The sequence below is a fragment of the Pelobates fuscus genome, chromosome 13 (genome assembly GCF_036172605.1).
Source record: "Pelobates fuscus isolate aPelFus1 chromosome 13, aPelFus1.pri, whole genome shotgun sequence".
Lineage (NCBI taxonomy): Eukaryota > Metazoa > Chordata > Amphibia > Anura > Pelobatidae > Pelobates > Pelobates fuscus.
The window spans coordinates 91,165,079-91,184,565 of NC_086329.1; the positions used below are offsets into that span (position 1 = coordinate 91,165,079).

The window sequence follows — 19,487 nt, forward strand, 5'->3', positions numbered from 1 at the left end:
GGGCAGGAGACCCGACAAGAAGACCGCAACAGAGAGACTGACCCGGAGCCGCAGCAAAGCACCCGGCCCATGGGGGTTCTGCCAAGGAGACACAGATGGAGATCCGCACACGAGCCATCACGCCAGCATCACCCTCCACGCATCAGGTGTAGGGTGAACAACCCGGACTGGACACTAAGAATCGTGAACTCCATATTGCGCTGTATATGGCTTCACGTGTTATAATGCTATGCATACCTCGGAATATATTAATCCTTAATGTCTAAGCCTAATGCAGACCCTGTTTCACCTGGCGGACTCTCGCGATGACTAGGCTTTCTTTTTTGTCCCGTACATGCCCCTATTCTAACTTTACCTCTGAGACTGATACACGGATGCATTTTCTGCCTAACACCCAGAACAACAAATTTCTGAGCTCTACATGCTATACACCAAGCCTTGAGAAATGTGCCTTTACCATGTATTACTTTCCTCTCTGCACACCCTCCATACTCTGAATGTTGTCACAGCAGTACACCTTTCCACTGACACTACGCCCAGGGGCGCACCAACAACACCCTCCATGGCTTGTTCACCTGATAAACCGTTTGCTATATTGCTATGCCTACCTGGCCACACAGATTATCACCACATAATACACAATGTAAGTCTCTGGTCTACGTCACTGTAACAGCTACTATTAAGAAACACTGCTGTTTACTCCTGTAGTTAAACATGTTAGACTAATCTACGGATCATCTTGTTCTTATAATAACATAATAGATATATTCTGCACGTCTAGAAATGTTCCCGCCAGACAAGCATATTACACACTGATCATCTCACGATAGGAACACTTAATCTGAATATGTTGCTCTATAAAATTTGTGCTGTTTTTTTTTAACATGCTAACCAACTGTTAACAAATGTTTTGCCATATACTTGTCAATGCTGTTGGGGCATGACAAGACAAATTGTTATACTTCCATGCACTCCAAAAACAAAAAGAATTTAAAAAATAAATAAAAAAAAATAATAAAAAAAATCAGTCACTTGCGAGAGAAAGCGTTTTAGTACCCATACTGTCCAATCAAGTGTTTATGTAAAGTGAATTCTTCTCTAATCATTACAAACGTGTTCTGCAAATCTGAGAGAGGAACATGATACACCAGTTAAGGGTTTAACTTTAAGATTTGATTTGACTTTAAGTCTAGGTAATTGATTAATGGATAATGATAAATGTATCCTGTTGGGAATTGATAATGTCGTATTAATCCTTGTGTCTGTATGATTGTAGAGACTGTCCCGGAGGGCATGTGCCGCCAGATTCTTGGGACCTGCTCACCTGTCTCTCTCCTCTGGCTGACCCTATTCTAACTATTTTGCAATTGCGTCTGTTTGGCCAAAACCCATGCAGGCTAAAAAAACCGGAGATGCTTACTTATGAGAACATAAACTTTGTATGCAAGTATCGGGGAAGTGATATCCAAGTTCTGTAATAACTCTTTCAACAACTGAGGTGTTGCACAGAGCATTGTGGTAAATATCCAGCAAATAAAAGGAAGTATTTAGAACTATGTGGAAGCTGACATTGCCTTGTTGTCGGTCATCTTGCTATCACTAGCCATTCTTATGAAACAATTTATGGTGTCCAAAATGATTTCCTTATATTCCTTGCAAGACTTATATTTTCATTTTTTTTTTTAACTATACTGAATTATGGAAGCTGAACTATTGAACTATTTTGCTATTATTTAAATTGTTGTAGATTAAGCCAGAGAGAGAGGAAGTGTTAGCTGGCCCAGGGACAGATGTAGAATATATGTTTTTGATGTATGTTGAGTGTGCTAAGGATACATTCCACACGTTTTGAACTTACTTGCATAGAGAAGTGTACCTCCCCTAAGAGTAGACAGACAACATTGAACATGCAGCCTCAAAATTGCTTTACCTCCAATTGGCTTGCATCATTGTGATAATTTGATTGGATATTTAGATCAGAAGGGTATTTAGAATGAATAGCAAAGAAGGGACTATGGGGAATTCTTCTTGTTTTTCTATTTTTGCCTTTGTACAATCAATGAAATTATTATCTTTCTATTGATGAGATCCTACAAATAATGAGATGGAGGATTGACTAGGGACATTGAAATAATTCTTGCACATTTGGTAATGCCCCCTGTTCGGCCACGCCCTATTTCAAGGTACCGTATATACTCGAGTATAAGCCGAGTTTTTCAGCACATTTTTTGTGCTGAAAAAACCCAACTCGGCTTATACTCGAGTCAATAGTCTGTATTATGGCAATTTGCATTGCCATAATACAGACAGGGGCTGTGGGGGCTGGCAGAGCGTTTACTTACCTTTCCTGCAGCTCCTGTCAGCTCCCTCCTCCTCCGCGCCGTCCGTTCAGCACCTCGGTCAGCTCCCAGTGTAAATCTCGCGAGAGCCGCAGCTCTCGCGAGATTTACACTGGGAGCTAACAGAAGAGCTGACCGGACGGCGCGGAGGAGGAGAGAGCTGACAGGAGATGCAGGAAAGGTAAGTAAACGCTCTGCCAGCTCCCCTCCTCCCCCCCACTGAACTGCCAATGCCACTGGACCACAAGGGAAGGAGAGCCCCCCTCCCTGCCATATATCAAGCAGGGAGGGGGGACGAAAAAATAAATAAAAAATTATAATAAAATAAAAAAAATAATTAAATTAAATAAATAATAATAAGAAATAATAAAAAAAATATGAAAATAATGTAAAAAATAATAACATTGCCCATCCCCCACCAAAGCTCTGCAACACGCACACACTGCACTCATACGCACACGCTGCATTCATTATACACACACTGTAAATAAATATTCAATTAATATATTTTTTTAGGATCTAATTTTCCCGGTCCCCACCAAGCGGCATCACAGCCACGCGAAGAAACGGCGCCGCACCGACAGACAGGCTTAGGGCCTAGATCAAAGATGGCGGGGGCCATGTGCGCGGGAGCCGAGCCGCGGTGCCCGACAGCAGACTATAGACACCATCGGGCTTGATCTTAAAAGCGACCAATACCAGCAACTCACCCCCACACAGCAGCCACTAAGCCTGGAGACATGCTGGGCACTTGGCGCCAGTATCTCATAACGACGCACCACCCCCATGGTATGGGATGCCGACGGGACTGCTCGCCCTTCATCTGAGCTGGGTGCCCACTGGGAGGATTCCTCCACAGCCTGCCATACCCCCAGGGAGAGGATTGAGACCCATCGGAACCCTGGGCCCACGATCCTGCTGATGGGATCAATGGCGAACAGGCATAAGCACCCCTCAAGGCCTCAGGCCGAAGATAGGCGGTCCCTGGAAGCAGTGACACCACAACCCCAGACAGAAACAGCATCTAGGTGTACAAAGCGTTGACTGTTCTGCATGATGTTTATACTGTACCAGCATTCGTTTTTCTTTTTTTTTTTTTTTTCTAGCATTTAAAGCTAAGTCACTGTTCCTATTGTACAACTAAGCTACCATATTTAACTCGTCAAGCACCTATTATTAACTGAAATTTTTTGTTTAAAACTGTGGCTTTTTCCTTGGTATCCTCTCATCATAGTCAGCTTGATATTGTAGCACTATATGTTTCGAGTTTAAGCCTGACGACCATAACGTGAACCATTATATTAGAAATAATTAAGCAGCTTGTATTAATGTTGCCCACCATGTTTTATCTTTTAGTTTTAACACACTACTTATTGTTTTTATGTTGCCTTTCACTCACTCTCAAAGTAGAGGTACTAATGGCTGTTTTATGACCAGCGGGGCAAAGCTGAATAGCCTGTAATTGTTATTTACAAATGCTAGAACCAACCTATGTTTATGCATGTCATGTCTACGGAAAACTGGTGCTACTATACAAACGACATTGCAGCGATGATATTACATATTAATTATAAACTACTGTCCCTAAACGACATCTTAACCCACTATGACAAGTGTGGTTACTCAGCTTGTACTTAGCGTGTATTGTTAATTTTAAAAAAATGTGTGCGTTTAAGCGAAATGCTGTATAGCAGTCGACAAAAATGTGTTTTTTACAAGCGTTTGTAACAAGCGTTTGTTGCTGTGGCATTACTGATGTGCGATTGTTCCTTCAAGCACAACAAAAATAAAGAATTAAAAAAAAAAAAAAAAAAAAAAAAGTGAGTGTGTTAATGTGAGTGAGTGTGTGTGTCTGTTAGTGTGTGTATTTGTGTGTGTGTGTTAGTGAGTGTGTGTGTTAGTGTGTGTGTGTCTGTATGTCTGTTAGCTAGTGTATGCGTATCTGTCAGTGAATGTGTGTGTGTGTATTTAGAAGGCGGGGCTGGTGGGAAGGGTGGGGTAGGGTGGCGGGGGGAAGGGCGCCTGAGTTTTGTCCTGCCTATGGCAGCACAAAACCAGGATACACCACTGCACACACATGCTCCATACAAAAACATGATTATATTCAAACACACAAACACTTATCATAAATACAGCCTTGAAGGATGTAGATCCCCAGCTGGCATAGCATTGTATGACAGATGGAGATCTAACTTTTGGCAACCCTTGTGCTAGAGGATGACCCCTGTGTTGTCTGGGCAGCAGTCTAGTAAAAATAAAAATCAAACTTTTTGTATTTTATTTGTTTATGGCTCTGATCTGTGTCTCGTGCCTTGAAGGATCGACATGCATTACACTGAGAATTGTGCTAACAGGTTTTCAAGGTCACGAGTCTTCTAGAGAGCGAGCATTAACATAAAAAATACATTTAAATATATGGGAAAGACAAAAACCTGCAGTCATGGAAACCAAGAGACAAAACAGTATTGTATATAATAGAGATTTCCGTTTTTTTTGTTCTGAGTCCATATGTACGTATATCAGGAAGCCATAAAAGCTAAAGAAAAACTAGATGGTACATCAGTATTTGTGTATAAGAGAAACGGTACCTCTATAGAGACATTCAGAGAGTGAAATATACCCGAGGACTATTAAATCACCATGCCTCCATATACAGGGCTTGATGTGGTAATAGGTGAAGTAAGCAGCCACCTACAGGAGCATTTTAGCCAAAACTATATTGCTTTTAGTGTTTGATATGTACAACATTTACTTACTTCCTATTTCAAAACCCGTTACTTACCAAACTGAAGGGGTCACTGCAGTAACTTGAGGGGTATTGGAAGGGCATCTCACCAACTCCTCACCCTCTGTAGACTCTGCTCTCTCCTAGTTCTCCTCCCATCTTTGCCAGCATTCTTACTTTTTCTGGCTTTTCCTCTTCTCCACAAGGCCCTCTCTGTTGGTGTTCCCAATAGTTCAGTCCTTGATCCGTACTGTTCTCCCTTAGTAAACTCATCCTTTGACTTTCAATATCACCTCTATGCGGATGACATGCAAATCTATCTTTCCTCTCCTGATCTCTCGCTGTCCCTCTTGATTTGTGTCTCTGATAGCTCTCTGCTGTTTCTAACTGGATGGCTGCTCATTTCCTTAAACGTAACCTGTCCAAAACAGAACTTCTCGTCTTTTGTCCTTCATGTGTTGCAACAGCTGTGTCTGTCTCCCTCCAAGTTAACTGCGCTAGCATCAGCTCTACCAAGCAGGCTCGCTGCCTAGGTATTCGTTTTAAATCTAACCTCTCCACCCCTCAAGGACAGTCACTCACCAAATTCTGCTGCTTCAATCTCAAAAACATAGCTTGTATCTTCCCCTGTTCAGTGCCGGATTGCAGGTAAGGTGTTGGTCCATGCCGTTATCTTCGCTCACCTTGACTACTGCATTTCGCTTCTCAGTGGTCTTACGCATTCCCATCTTGCCACATTACAATCCGTAATTAATGTGGTGGCGAGGCTCAGCTTCCTGTCTGCCTGCACTGTTCACGCCGCCTCCACCTGCTAGTCCTTACACTGGCTTCCAATAAGATATAAGGCTCAATTTAAAATTCTGGTGCTTGTTTACAAATCTCTACATAATGTTGCTCCTACCTATCTATCCTCACTAATATATAAGTATGTCCAATCAAGGCCCCTACGCTCTGCAGAAGACCTGTATCTCCGATCCTTCAAACAATCATTGAAACGCACTGCTTTAGGAATGTATATTAATAAAACTGTTAATAGCTTTCCTTACCCACAGCTTGATGACCCTCCTTTATTTCATTTCCTGCAACTATTTCCGTCACAAAACTAACCCTTCATTGTAAACTATTTAAAGGAACACTATGTATTCCTGACCCTATTGTGTTAAAAAACACTATCTAGCCCACCTGGACCCCTCTTAACCCCCTAAATATAGTAAAATCTTACCTTCATTCCAGTCTGCTGCTGCTGGCTCTTCCCCTGATCGTTCTCCTTGGCTGACATAATCAGAAGTGATGATCTCAGCCAATCAAATGCTTTTCCATAGGAAAGCATTGGATTGGCTGAGAATGTCAATTCTGATTATCTCAGCCAAGGAGGTGGGCCAGCGCCAAATTCCACCCTGGCCCATCAGCATCTCCTCAAAGAGATGCATTTAATCAATTCAGCTCTAAGGGGGAAGTTTAGTGTATCAATGCAGAGCGTGAAGACACTGAATGTCAGTAGCACTGCTCCAGAACGCACCTCTTGTAGCCATCTGAGGATTAGCCACATGAGGTGTCCCTAGGCCGTAATGTAAACACTGCCTGTTTGCCAAGTGCGAAAATTGTGTAGGGACTGACTATACTCCCCAGAACTACTACATTAAGCTGTAGTTTTTCTGGTGACTATAGTGTTTCTTTAAGCAACATACTTTTTCCAATACATGAAATACATCTTACCCTTACCTCTTGTACCACTTTACCCCACTACCTCTAGTATATAAGCTTGTTTGAGCAGGGTCCTCAACACCTTCTATTTCTGCGCGTCCAACTAGTCTTGTTGCAAATACTTGTCTGCTAGTCCACCTATTGTACAGTGGTACGGAATTTGTTGGCGCTTTACAAATAATTTTAATAGAGATACAAGACAACAGCTTCATTGTCACTGGGCTGTTGCTATCACTGTGTAGTCATTATCAGGTCGCCCTGTCATGCTCTCGCTGGCAGCTACAATATACTAAACTGCAAAACCATTTGTTACCTCCTTGTGGCAATCCATCTCGCCCCAGCACAATCCCATAGATTATTAAGAACCCCACTCTCACTGTCTGAGTTTCTGCAAGCAAAGAACCACAGTCTATGGAGCACTCAGTGCCTGGAAGCAAAGAACCACAGTCTATGGAGCACTGTCGGAGCTAGCAAAGAACCACAATCTGTGGAGCACCGACTGAGTGCCTGGAAGAAAAGAACCACAGTCGAGCACTGTCTGAATGTCTGCAAGCAAAGAGCCACTGTCTATGGAGCACTGTCGGAGTGTCTGCAAGCAAAGAGCCACAGTCTACGGAGCACTGTCTGGGTGTCTGCAAGCAAAGAGCCACAGTCTATTGAGCACTGTCTGGGTGTCTGCAAGCAAAGAACCACAGTCTATGGAGCACTGTCTGGGTGTCTGCAAGCAAAGATCCACAGTCTATGGAGCACTGTCTGGGTGTCTGCAAGCAAAGAGCCACAGTCTATTGAGCACTGTCTGGGTGTCTGCAAGCAAAGAACCACAGTCTATGGAGCACTGTCCGAGTGTCTGCAAGCAAAGAGCCACAGTCTATGGAGCACTGTCCGAGTGTCTGCAAGCAAAGAGCCACAGTCTATGGAGCACTGTCCGAGTGTCTGCAAGCAAAGAGCCACAGTCTATGGAGCACTGTCTGGGTGTCTGCAAGCAAAGAACCACAGTCTATGGAGCACTGTCTGGGTGTCTGCAAGCAAAGAGCCACAGTCTATGGAGCACTGTCTGGGTGTCTGCAAGCAAAGAACCACAGTCTATGGAGCACTGTCCGAGTGTCTGCAAGCAAAGAGCCACAGTCTATGGAGCACTGTCCGAGTGTCTGCAAGCAAAGAGCCACAGTCTATAGAGCACTGTCCGAGTGTCTGCAAGCAAAGAAGCATAGTTCACTTCTAGCACTTATAAATAAATATAGGCACCGGAAGAGAAAGGTGTATCAGTGGCTTTCTGGCAAACATCCTTTACTAAGTTTGCCTGTATATGTGACCTCTGAAAATAAGAACCAATACATCATGACACTGCATCCTTATTGTTGTATGTTTAGTTTTTTTATGTTCTAAGTAAAAGTATAGTCTTAGTATTTAGATATCATTCCCGCCCTGATGATAAAGTGCATTCTCTGCCCAGACACGTGTTGCGTGTTTCTGCTCTTAAAGACTAGAAAAATCTCAGCAAGTTACAGCTTCTTGAAGTAATTAGATGTAAGTATGTCCATATCGTAGATATTGTGGCCCCCGAAATACAAGTTCCTTCTTTCAGTCTGGGGACTGGAATAAAGAGAACAGTAAAACCACACTAAGATACCAATCCAGACAGCATGATTTGCTCACTCAGATGATGCCAAGTCCATACCACCTTCTACATACCTTAGCTTGAAATGGAACTGGTGGATTTTCTGTGCCCTGTAATTGGAGGTGACTGATGCCCTCTAGTGAAAACACCATGGAAATACTAACAGGGCTATTCGCTAAACATTGGATTTTGTCAGGATACAAGTTGACAGACACAGCCGCAGGCTTCCCCAAACTCCGGCCCTCCAGATGTTGCTCAGATGATGCCAAGTCCATACCACCTTCTACATACCTTAGCTTGAAATGGAACTGGTGGATTTTCTGTGCCCTGTCATTGGAGGTGACTGATGCCCTCTAGTGAAAACACCATGGAAATACTAACAGGGCTATTCGCTAAACATTGGATTTTGTCAGGATACAAGTTGACAGACACAGCCGCAGGCTTCCCCAAACTCCGGCCCTCCAGATGTTGCTGAACTACAACTCTATGAATGAAATAGGCTGAGAATCATGGGAGTTGTAGTTCAGCCAGATCTGGAGGGCCGGAGTTTTGGGAAGCCTGGCCTAGAGGCTTTTATTTAATTATGCACCTAGTATCGGTCATATTCCAGAGATACATCTCCAAAATGCATAGAAGAAGCACATGATTGAACTGTACATGGCCAATGCAGGCATTGTTGTTAATGGGCAGCCAGCCCAGATAAGCTGGCAAAGCTGCCTTTCACTGTGTGCCAAGCTCACATGCCCCCTTTTTGGGTTTGTCTTTCCTACATGTATCAATGCAGACCAAGCACACACCTCAACTCTGGTCTGTCTTGCAAATGTCATACTACTACTGCTGGGAAGAATCTGTCAACAATGGGATCTGGCATCGAGGAGAAATGGAAGTCACGTCTTGGTACATTGCTGCAGACAGAGTGGAGAGAAATCCAAAGGGTGGGTATGATTCGTATGTACATATTTTAGTGTTCATGTTTTTGAAAACTCTACTGTCCCTTTAAACATATAAAGAAGGTAGAACTGTATGCAGTTTGGGAAGACATGTAATGACCGGCTGCAATCACAAGTGTATAGCTGGACTGCGTAACCAGTCCAGCTCTAATGCCCAGATACCACAACCTGTGTATATTCTGATGCCACTTTTACGTACTGGGTAGTTTGGAAATCTCAGGAATTCACTTTCTGTGTTAAGCCATTCATTTTGCCATTTACTACAAACTGACTGCGCCACAACAAATATCTTTAGAAGGCCTGAGATTAATGAGGATACAAGGCTCTGCCCGGCTACAACAAACACTGTTCAACATAACATCAAACTCATAGAACAATTCAAGTACACCAGCAACGGGCAGAAAGCTATATCTTTAACTAGGGGTGGGCAATGTAAGCCCTCTTCGACATTTGACTACATTTCCAAAAATTACTGTTGTCAATAGCAGCTGGGGAAGCCAGACCCACCTCTTTTTAAAGTGGAACCGTCAACCAAACTGTACTTCCCAGGTACGTGTATACAAAATTAGTATATTAAATTAGTATAGGCGACCTGTGTCAATCAATGTGAAAGTGTTAGACAATGATTAATTTGCAGCCACTTACTCCTATAACTCAGTGCTAAAGCCCTCGCTTGCATGGCGTGCGGATTCGGCGCATGCAATGTGCCGTAACAAAAATGTAAACATATAATGAGGAAGTGACTTCACAATAAGAGGAGGTGTGTATGGGGAGCCAGGGAAATCATATGACTATGTTTTTAAAAAAAAAAAAAAATTTTAACAAAACACTTTGAGAAAAACCAGAGAGAGACTTCACTAATGTTCGCCTAGCTCTTTAAAAACTGTAGTAGTTATGGTACTTGGAATGTCTTTTCAAGGTAGATGTAATTCCAGAAAAGGCAGTGTTTTAAACCAACGGAGACAGAAATCAGACTATAAGATATGACGAGCCTAGCCAAGGATCTCAGATTTTGCATTATAACAAACTGTACAAAAGACATGTTACAACATTGCTCATTATTTCTAAAAAAAAAAAATGTATACTACATATTCATTTTTAGAAAATGGACTACATTTAAAAATATATATAATTTATTATAATGTTATTTACTGCTGTAGATTATTAAGGATCATTAAAAAAACACAACATTTTTTTGTAGGGGGGAAAAAAAGACTTTTCTGTTCCGCAGCATTCTAAATCAGATGGTGCTGCGTAAAATGAGATGGTCTGCAGAACAGGGCTATTTCCCTTTTGTTACAGCTCAGGAATGCTTGTGTACCGAGCAGAAATGCATGAATGACACTGTGAGGCGTAGCAGACACTCAGCATATTTACAGCAGGTGGCACTGCTTTCTGGCTGTCTAGGCGGTTGCTAAGGCAATTTGTGGGTCTCCAGGCAGGTTGCCGTGGAAGCAGAGTTACAGTGCAATCTCTTATCAGGTAAGCCTTTGCTTCTACTTCACATTTAAGCTGTAGACACAATTTGCAAAAAAAACAAACAAAACACCCACGTGTGCAAGGTGAGATTAGGGAAGGATTATTATTGGAGGGGACTGTCAGCTCTAGGGATCAGAAATGTAAAGACACACACCATAATCTTCATTATGTGTCTTGTGCACCGTGCAGTTGATAGATCTCCTGTGAAAATTCAGAACTTCAGGGCATGAGGCACTAGTGCTAATTCATTCATTTACTCTCTGTGTCATAGAAATACATACGGTATATAAAAAGAAAATGTCCTTTGTGCAATGATTGCTAAAATGTATCTGAACCGCAAAGTGTGCTCAGTCTATAGTATTTTTCTGTTACTTGCGCTTTCTCCTTAATCCCTATGTATATTTAGACAAATGGAGGTCATTTAGTTGCTCAAGGAAGCAGGCTGAAGGGTCAGTGTTAGGACCCGCTTAGGGGGGTCTGCCTTGACGTTGGCAGGCGGGCATTCCGTCCAATGGCCATTGGAGCAACTAAATGACCTCCATTTGTCTAAATATACATAGGGATTAAGGAGAAGGCGCAAGTAACATTTTCTTTTCTTTGGTTTTTACTATATATTGGGGCTGATGTGTATTGTAGTCTTGCTGCTGGCCCAGCAGTAATGGGACTAAGCGCAGGACTTCTCTTTTTGTATTTGTATTTACTTTGTATCACACAGCCTGGTTACAATGCTGCTGTCCATCCCATGTGTTCCCTATTAAGGGTTAATAAGTATAGGGGTGTATATAAAAAATACCCCTTTCTGTCTCATTAGAGATATCTTTGCCAGAAGCTCAAGGAAGCAGGCTGAAGGGTCTGTGTAGGACCCGCTTAGGGGGTCTGCCTTGACGTTGGCAGGCGGGGAATTCCCTCCAATGGCCATTGGAGCAACTAAATGACCTCCTCCATTTGTCTAAATATACATAGGGATTAAGGAGAAAGCGCAAGTAACATTTTCTTTTCTTTGGTTTTTACTATATATTGGGGCTGATGTGTATTGTAGTCTTGCTGCTGGCCCAGCAGTAATGGGACTAAGCGCAGGACTTCTCTTTTTGTATTTATAGTATTTTTCTTGCTGTTTTCTAAAAGAAATAAAATGTATTGTGACCTTAAGCCAAACAAACATTTTGTGTACAAGTAGTATTGAGTGGGTGATGTCATTATATATAAAAAATAATAAATGTAGATTGTTTTTTTTTTTTTTGTCCTGTACTACCTTAACCAGAATGCTTCACTTTCCTGGGTTACATAAGTGATCTTAATGACTCGTGAATTGCCTTACTATAATTTCCTCTGCTACTATTACCTGGACATCTTCCATAACCATTTTCACCACTACATTTTCTGGTTTCATTCCAGCACCAGGCACAAGATGACATCTACACATTCTCTGTGGACGTGGAAGCCTGTGGCACAAGATGAGCTTTTTGCCCGTGGCTACCACACCTGCACAGTGATAAGAGGAAAGCTATATATTTTTGGAGGTGTTAAGTCTGGAGACCCTAAAGCTGTTCCACTTGGTGATGTAGTGACATTTGATCCTGAGCAGATGATTGTACAGAGTACAGCTCATCAAGATGCCTTTAAACGAAGTCACCATGATGCGGTAGAGCTGGGAGACCGGTGGCTGTGTGTGGTTGGAGGATGGGATGGCTCTCGAAGAGTGTCCTCCGTTTTCCCCTATGACACAGAAAAAGAGGAGTGGGAGCCGTGGGAGGAGGCCCCCACAAACAACCCACCAGTAGGACTCAGCAGTCACACATGCACCAAGATCTCCGACTACGAGCTAGGGGTGGTTGGAAGAGAAGGAGGGCTACGCATGCAGAGGCGTTATGCCAGCATATACACCCTTAGGGTCAATACCAGCACCAAAAAATACTGGTAAGTGTTATTGGTACTATGGTAATGGGCAGTTAGTAATATGCTGAGTGTCAGATAAGGATCACCCGTATCAAGCCAATCCTTGCTGATCAATGTAGTGGCCACGAATAAGAAATACAGTCAGGTTCATAAATATTGGGACACAATTCTAATCTTTTTGGCTCTATACACCAACACAATGGATTTGAAATGAAATGAACAAGATGTGCTTTAACTGCAGACTTTCAGCTTTAATTTGAGGGTATTTACATCCAAATCAGGTGAACGGTGTAGGAATTACAACAGTTTGTATATGTGCCTCTCACTTTTCAAGGGACCAAAAGTAATGGGACAATTGGCTGCTCAGCTGTTCCATGGCCAGGTGTGTGTTATTCCCTCATTATCCCATTTACAAGGAGCAGATAAAAGGTCCAGAGTTAATTTCAAGTATGCTATTTGCATTTGGAATCTGTTGCTGTCAACTCTCAATATGAGATCCAAAGAGCTGTCACTATCAGTGCAGCAAGCCATCATTAGGCTGAAAAAACAAAACAAACCCATCAGAGAGATAGCAAAAACATTAGGTGTGGCCAAATCAACTGTTTGGAACATCCTTAAAAAGAAAGAACGCGGTGGGCGGAGCCTGACCGGGGAGCCGACTAGACGCAAAATCTGTGAGCTCCCGAGCCCGGTCCTGATTTACAGCAGAAAACGGGGGGAAAATCCCAGACCCTGAACCCCAACTTACCTTACTCGACGACACCAAAGATGGGGAGCAGAATGATACCCCACACACCCGGAAAGACCACTGGATCGGTAGATCAGAGGCTTGGGGCCTACACGACGCGGTGCAGGGGAGAGGCGGCCGCTCTCCCTACTCATCAAAGCGTGCGGCACCTGAAGTATCGGGCCTCTCCTCCCCCCCCCAGGACCGGTGGGGGTTAACCCGGTCCAATCACCCGCAATCTGTGAACCCACACAGCTAACTGGCGACCTGGAGACCCACTTGCAGGAGGCACTAGACGGGGACGAAGCCAAGATGGCCGTCTATCGTAGGCCCACGAGGCGGAGCACACGTGCCCGACATGCAACAGACCCTTTACTGACACTCGATCGGCTCTGCGCGAGCCTCCGGGCAATGCTGCACGATCGCGGAATGGCTCACAGATTGGCTGCCAAGCTGGTGGCCACATGGCTCCGTCCGAAAACCCGTCGCCTCCACTACAGGTACCCACCGCAGGCACCCAGAAAGGCCGCCACGATCCGCAGCGACAAGCGACCCCACAGACCTGAAAAGACGTCTGGCTGTCTGGGCAAACGCACGGACCCACATATGCACGAGAGAAGCCACGCCAAACACGGCCCCCACACAAGTCACTCACCTGATCCGGGAACCAGGAACCCATACCATCCCCTTAACGCCACTACCACTAAGCGAGGAGCCACAGTGGTGCACATTCTATGGAATGCTGAAGGGGGCAGCCCCTGGCCTAGAGGAGCCCCTGAAGTGAGGATCCGTGGAGCGGAGATGCGAACGTTCGTCGGGGCCTGGGGCCGGAGAGACACTGATCATTGCACCTACTTCCCACCGCACCACAACAACTGCAACAGGCCCCCGAGCGCCGGCATCGGTTGACGCTAGACTCGCGCTGCAGGACTGGTCCCCAGCCACCCTAGGTTGTTTTCCATGTGGCCACCATCAACCGCCTGCATCACCGTGCCACTAACCCGTGGGTATAAATGGTGCAAGACCTACTTCAAGCGGCAATCTCAGTTACACATGGATACGAGGGGACTCAGTGACTTATATGCTCTCTGACTTTATGGGTTTGTCCCTCTAAGTGAGGCATTTATTTTTACAGCGCTCACCATACATATTGGTCAGTAACTAACATCGGCACCTTGGATAGTAGGATAAAATTGTCCCTTTTAATATCTGTCTTATCCCCTCACTGTCTGTTTCCCCTGTTACGATAAACTAAAAGGTGCAGTGTCCGTTTATATGCGAGATCACGCTTATTATGTCTGCTAGTGTAGTTCAGCATGTTTACCCTAATATATGTTCTCCGTGCAAAGCTCAGATTGAGGAAACACTACCTACTCTCACACAAAAGTTTAACCTAGCATGTTATAATTTATTTTATTTTATTATGTAATCCTAAGCATAGACCAAAAATGTTCTCGTTTTAATTTTTATTTTTATTTTACTTTGGTTTTGATATCGAGGCTTTCGATGATTGGACCACTGTCTGGCAGGTGCATGCCTATATGTGGCGCAGTTGCAAGCAACATACAGTTACCGTCACATGTTTTCAACCTGCCACTTAAATCGCCTACAGTATATCTATGGTGTTATATAGCTTACGGACTCTTTATTTTGTTAACTCACCTAGATAGGCACTGTTTATGGTTACACATGCTATGCCGCTATATACTTGTTTTTCTTAAAAAAAAAAAATGAGGCTGTCGAATCTTGAAGATAATGTGTTTTGCGATGTGACACTCCCGACTTGTAACAACTTTTTATTGTCTTCCCCTCTTTATTCTGTACCCGAAACCTAACATGCCTCAATAAAACAAAGATTGACAAAAAAAAAAAAAAAAAGAACGAACGCACCGGTGAGCTCAGCAACACCAAAAGACCCGGAAGACCACGGAAAACAACTGTGGTGGATGACTGAAGAATTATTTTCCTGGTGAAGAAAACACCCTTCACAACAGTTGGCCAGATCAAGAACACTCTCCAGGAGGTAGGTGTATGTGTGTCAAAGTCAACAATCAAGAGAAGACTTCACCAGAGTGAATACAGAGGGTTCACCACAAGATGTAAACCATTGGTGAGCCTCAAAAACAGGAAGTCCAGATTAGAGTTTTCCAAACAACATCTAAAAAAGCCTTCACAGTTCTGGAACAACATCCTATGGACAGATGAGACCAAGATCAACTTGTACCAGAGTGATGGGAAGAGAAGGAAAGGAACTGCTCATGATCCAAAGCATACCTCCCCATCAGTGAAGCATGGTGGTGGTAGTGTCATGGCGTGGGCATGTATGGCTGCCAATGGAACTGGTTCTCTTGTATTTATTGATGATGTGAATGCTGACAAAAGCAGCAGGATGAATTCTGAAGTGTTTCGGGCAATATTATCTGCTCATATTCAGCCAAATGCTTCAGAACTCATTAGACGGCGCTTCACAATGCAGATGGACAATGACCCAAAGCATACTGCAAAAGCAACCAAAGAGTTTTTTAAGGGAAAGAAGTGGAATGTTATGCAATGGCCAAGTCAATCACCTGACCTGAATCCGATTGAGCATGCATTTCACTTTATGAAGACAAAACTGAAGGGAAAATGCCCCAAAAACAAGCAGGAACTGAAGACAGTTGCAGTAGAGGCCTGGCAGAGCATCACCAGGGATGAAACCCAGCGTCTGGTGATGTCTATGCATTCCAGGCTTCAGGCTGTAATTGACTGCAAAGGATTTGCAACCCTGTATTAAAAAGTGAAAGTTTGATTTATGACTGTTAATCTGTCCCATTACTTTTGGTCCCTTAAAAAGTGGGAGGCACATATATAAACTGTTGTAATTCCTACACCGTTCACCTGATTTGGATGTAAATACCCTCAAATTAAAGCTGAAAATCTGCAGTTAAAGCACATCTTGTTCATTTCATTTCAAACCCATTGTGTTGGTGTATAGAGCCAAAAAGATTAGAATTGTGTCAATGTCCCAATATTTATGGACCTTACTGTAACAGCGAGTGTGAACTGGCAGCCAGGAGGGACACAACTTAAAAAATGATTTTACCTTGCAAGGTAAGAACGTGTCCATTGACTCTAGCCCCCAGAACAACTTAATTTAGAGGAAATTCTTATTGGGGGGGGGATGTAGTGGGGCCCAATAGTCTCTTAAAATATATATTGTTGATTGGGAGGCCGGGGGGGGGGGGATAGTCTTTAATATATTCTAATCAAACAGCATCTCCAAATCCTCCCACCTAATCAAACAGCATCTCAAGTATTAATTAAAGTCTGACCTTTTCCAGGTATAAAGAAGAGGAATCCCGCACAGCATCTCGGTCAGGTCACGCTGCAGTCCTGTTGCCAAGCGATACCACTTCTACAAAAACATCCGGGTATTCCCTTTATGTCTTTGGTGGAAGAGAATCATCTTCAGTTGACTTTGCTGGTCAGTGGAACAAAGACAAAATCCAGGTAGGTTTCATCAGCTGTCTTGTAATTACAGGATACAGTGAATAGAGCAAAAGGGCATGATATCAATTTGGAGGGTGGAGACCGAAGTAGCAAATTAAGTGTACATTTCATCTCTTCTGATTTACTAAAATGTACACTTTACTGAAATGGGTAGGAGTTAACAGCATAGTGTTTAAGTAGCAAAAGCTAAAGGTGATAAAGAAAGAGTAGTAGATACCTTGTGTAGCCTTCCAGTGGAAAGGTTAAAGGATCACTTCACACAAAATAATATAATCATTAGGGGTATATATTGAAAGAGCTTTCAAAAGCTACAGTTCTAGGGGCATTTTCAAGCCCTCCCCTATTTCCCTGGAAGAGATTGTCCGTATTTTCACAGGTAAATAGCCAATAAGACGTTTCTCATTGAGAAGCCACCAACTGTGTGTGAGTGTCTGGTCTGAGGTCTGTGAGTAGCACGGGTGGAGGAGGCAGGCATGTTCAGTAAAAGAGGGCCTGCCACTTCCACTGGCTCAGGTTATCTAACAGAGGAAGGAAAAAAAAAAAAACACCCTGGCTGGGAGGTATTCCGTAATTTAATAATAAAAGTGATTTCTCATAGAATTCAGTAATATTATAAACTGGATGCAAAATAGAATAATTCTCACTGATGAAGTACAGCAAGTTGAAGTAGTTAATGGGTGTGGAGTGGTCATCTAAAGGGTTACTCCAACCTACATGACCACTCTAGCCCTAGAGACGGGCCCAATCATATGATTATGAGAAGTATTTGACTGGACCGCTAAAGGGTAAAATGCATTGTGTGACATTGGACGGTGCGTGGAAGAACCTTGCTCTGCCTTTGATTCAAGGTAAGTGTATTACTCTTTTACGGGTTTTGTTGTTTTAATTAAAAAGGTGTAAAAAGGATGGTGGGCGGGTGAACAAGCTACTAGTGCCCAATAGTTACTATAAAAAAAGTTTAGATTAACCATTTAAAAGCTATTGCTGGTATAGAAAGGATGTTAGATACATGGAATAGCCTTTCAGTGGAAGCAGTAAAAGGTGATCACAACACAGGAAGCATTCCAGATACTTTGATTAGCCCTCCAGTTGGTTTATGAAAACCAAACAGTGCTTTAGAACGGGGTATAGCTACCTGGAATATTTTTCCAATATAGTTAATACATACATAGAGGAATAGTAGTTGCCTGGAATAGCCTTGCAGTGGAGGTAGTAAAAGCTAAAAGTGATTCAGAAATCACCTTGTGAGGTAATGTAATAAAGGCTAACAATATAAAAAGGGTAGTAGACACATGCAACAGCTTCCCAGTGAATCTAATCTTAACACACTGAAGGAATGGAATAATGGCTGGAATATGCATTAGGCAATCCCAAAGCCCAAATCAGTAAACGTTTGCCATAACGAGACAAGTAGGGTCTATTACTCCTCATTTTCCATCATTACTCCTCATTTTCCTTAGGGGAGGTCTGTTTAATAAAGCAGAGAAATCGATTAATGCATAATTCAACAAGCCTGCTTAATTCTGTCACAGGTGAGAGCGGGCCATTGTCCAAAACTGACAGAGCAGCTGGCAAGACTTGTTAACAAAGATGGCATCAGCCGAACTGCACCAAAAGGTCTAAAGCACCATTCGTGTTCCCTCATTGGCCCCTTCCTGGTTGTGTTTGGAGGAGAAAGTCTAAGTAAAAGTCGAGATGCCGTCTGCAATGACCTCTTCATCTATGACACACGTGCGTGTTCTTATTTTATCTGGTTGTTGTCTTCACAAATTGTTTATTTTAGATCAGGGCAAATGAGAGATTTATTAATTGGTCAGTGAGAGAAAAACAGTTATTATTGGTATTTATATAGCGCCAGCATATTCCGTAGCGCTTTACAATATTATCAGAGTGGGAGATTTAACGATAAATTAGACAATTACAAAACCTTACAGGAACAATAGGTTAAAGACGACCCTACTCAAATGATCTTACTTCCTGTGGATTACTACACTTTAGAAACTAAAAAGGGAAAGTAATTATTCAGGTGGTGCCTTGCTGTTTATAACGACAGGCCAGATTATTCAGGTGGTGCTTTACTGTTACTGCATGACAGACCAGATGAGGAATAGGTAGAAAGTTTGTGCTACGTTACTTTTTTTTTTTTTTTTAGCAATATGGTGTTTATTGTGGTGGTAGAGCTCCACCTACTGGCATATTTAAGTATAGTTAGAGAAGAGGACAGGGTACTGGTGCAATACACAACACTGTGAAAAAAGTATAAATTTCTCTCTCTCTTTGAAGGCTGCTCCCCTCCATCCTGGTTTCACTTTCCTGGTTCCGATAATCGCCTTAAGAGAGTTGGTCACAGAACGTGCCTAGTTAACGACAGTCTTTATTTGGTGGGAGGATTTGGTGCAGACGGAAAGACTCCGTGCTCGGATATATGTGTACTGGACTTTCCCCAATGACGGGCACATCCAACCGCGCCTCGATTCACTCACAATGTTAAACAGAATAAACAATTACCACCTTATAAATGTGTTTAATGTGAGTCACAGCTAGATATTTTAGAATAAGA

The 19,487-nt window shown here is 43.0% G+C and overlaps 1 protein-coding gene across 3 annotated transcripts; it reads left to right on the top strand.

Annotated features, from left to right (window-relative positions):
- The first annotated feature begins 9,721 nt into the window (after positions 1-9,721).
- On the top strand, positions 9,722-19,440 carry KLHDC9 (kelch domain containing 9). Of its 3 annotated transcripts, none has more exons than XM_063440325.1 (6): positions 9,722-9,885; positions 10,568-10,818; positions 12,211-12,732; positions 16,759-16,927; positions 18,460-18,658; positions 19,211-19,440. In XM_063440325.1, the coding sequence occupies exons 3-6, from the start codon at positions 12,224-12,226 to the stop codon at positions 19,375-19,377; spliced, it is 1,044 nt and encodes a 347-aa protein (XP_063296395.1). In that variant the 5' UTR covers positions 9,722-9,885; positions 10,568-10,818; positions 12,211-12,223; the 3' UTR covers positions 19,378-19,440. The 3 variants fall into 3 exon arrangements, with proteins under 3 accessions (XP_063296395.1, XP_063296393.1, XP_063296394.1); XM_063440323.1 differs by having other exon boundaries at positions 9,723-9,885; positions 12,217-12,732; XM_063440324.1 differs by lacking the exon at positions 9,722-9,885 and having other exon boundaries at positions 10,560-10,818; positions 12,217-12,732.
- The last annotated feature ends 47 nt before the right edge of the window (positions 19,441-19,487 follow it).

What these genes read in the sequence shown, in the direction of transcription:
- KLHDC9 (XM_063440325.1), top strand. Translation starts at nt 12,224, where the DNA reads ATGACATCTACACATTCTCTGTGGACGTGGAAGCCTGTGGCACAAGAT. An exon ending in ACCAGCACCAAAAAATACTG is followed by an intron (nt 12,733 to 16,758) that starts GTAAGTGTTATT and finishes GACCTTTTCCAG; the next exon opens with GTATAAAGAAGAGGAATCCC. An exon ending in GGAACAAAGACAAAATCCAG is followed by an intron (nt 16,928 to 18,459) that starts GTAGGTTTCATC and finishes ATTCTGTCACAG; the next exon opens with GTGAGAGCGGGCCATTGTCC.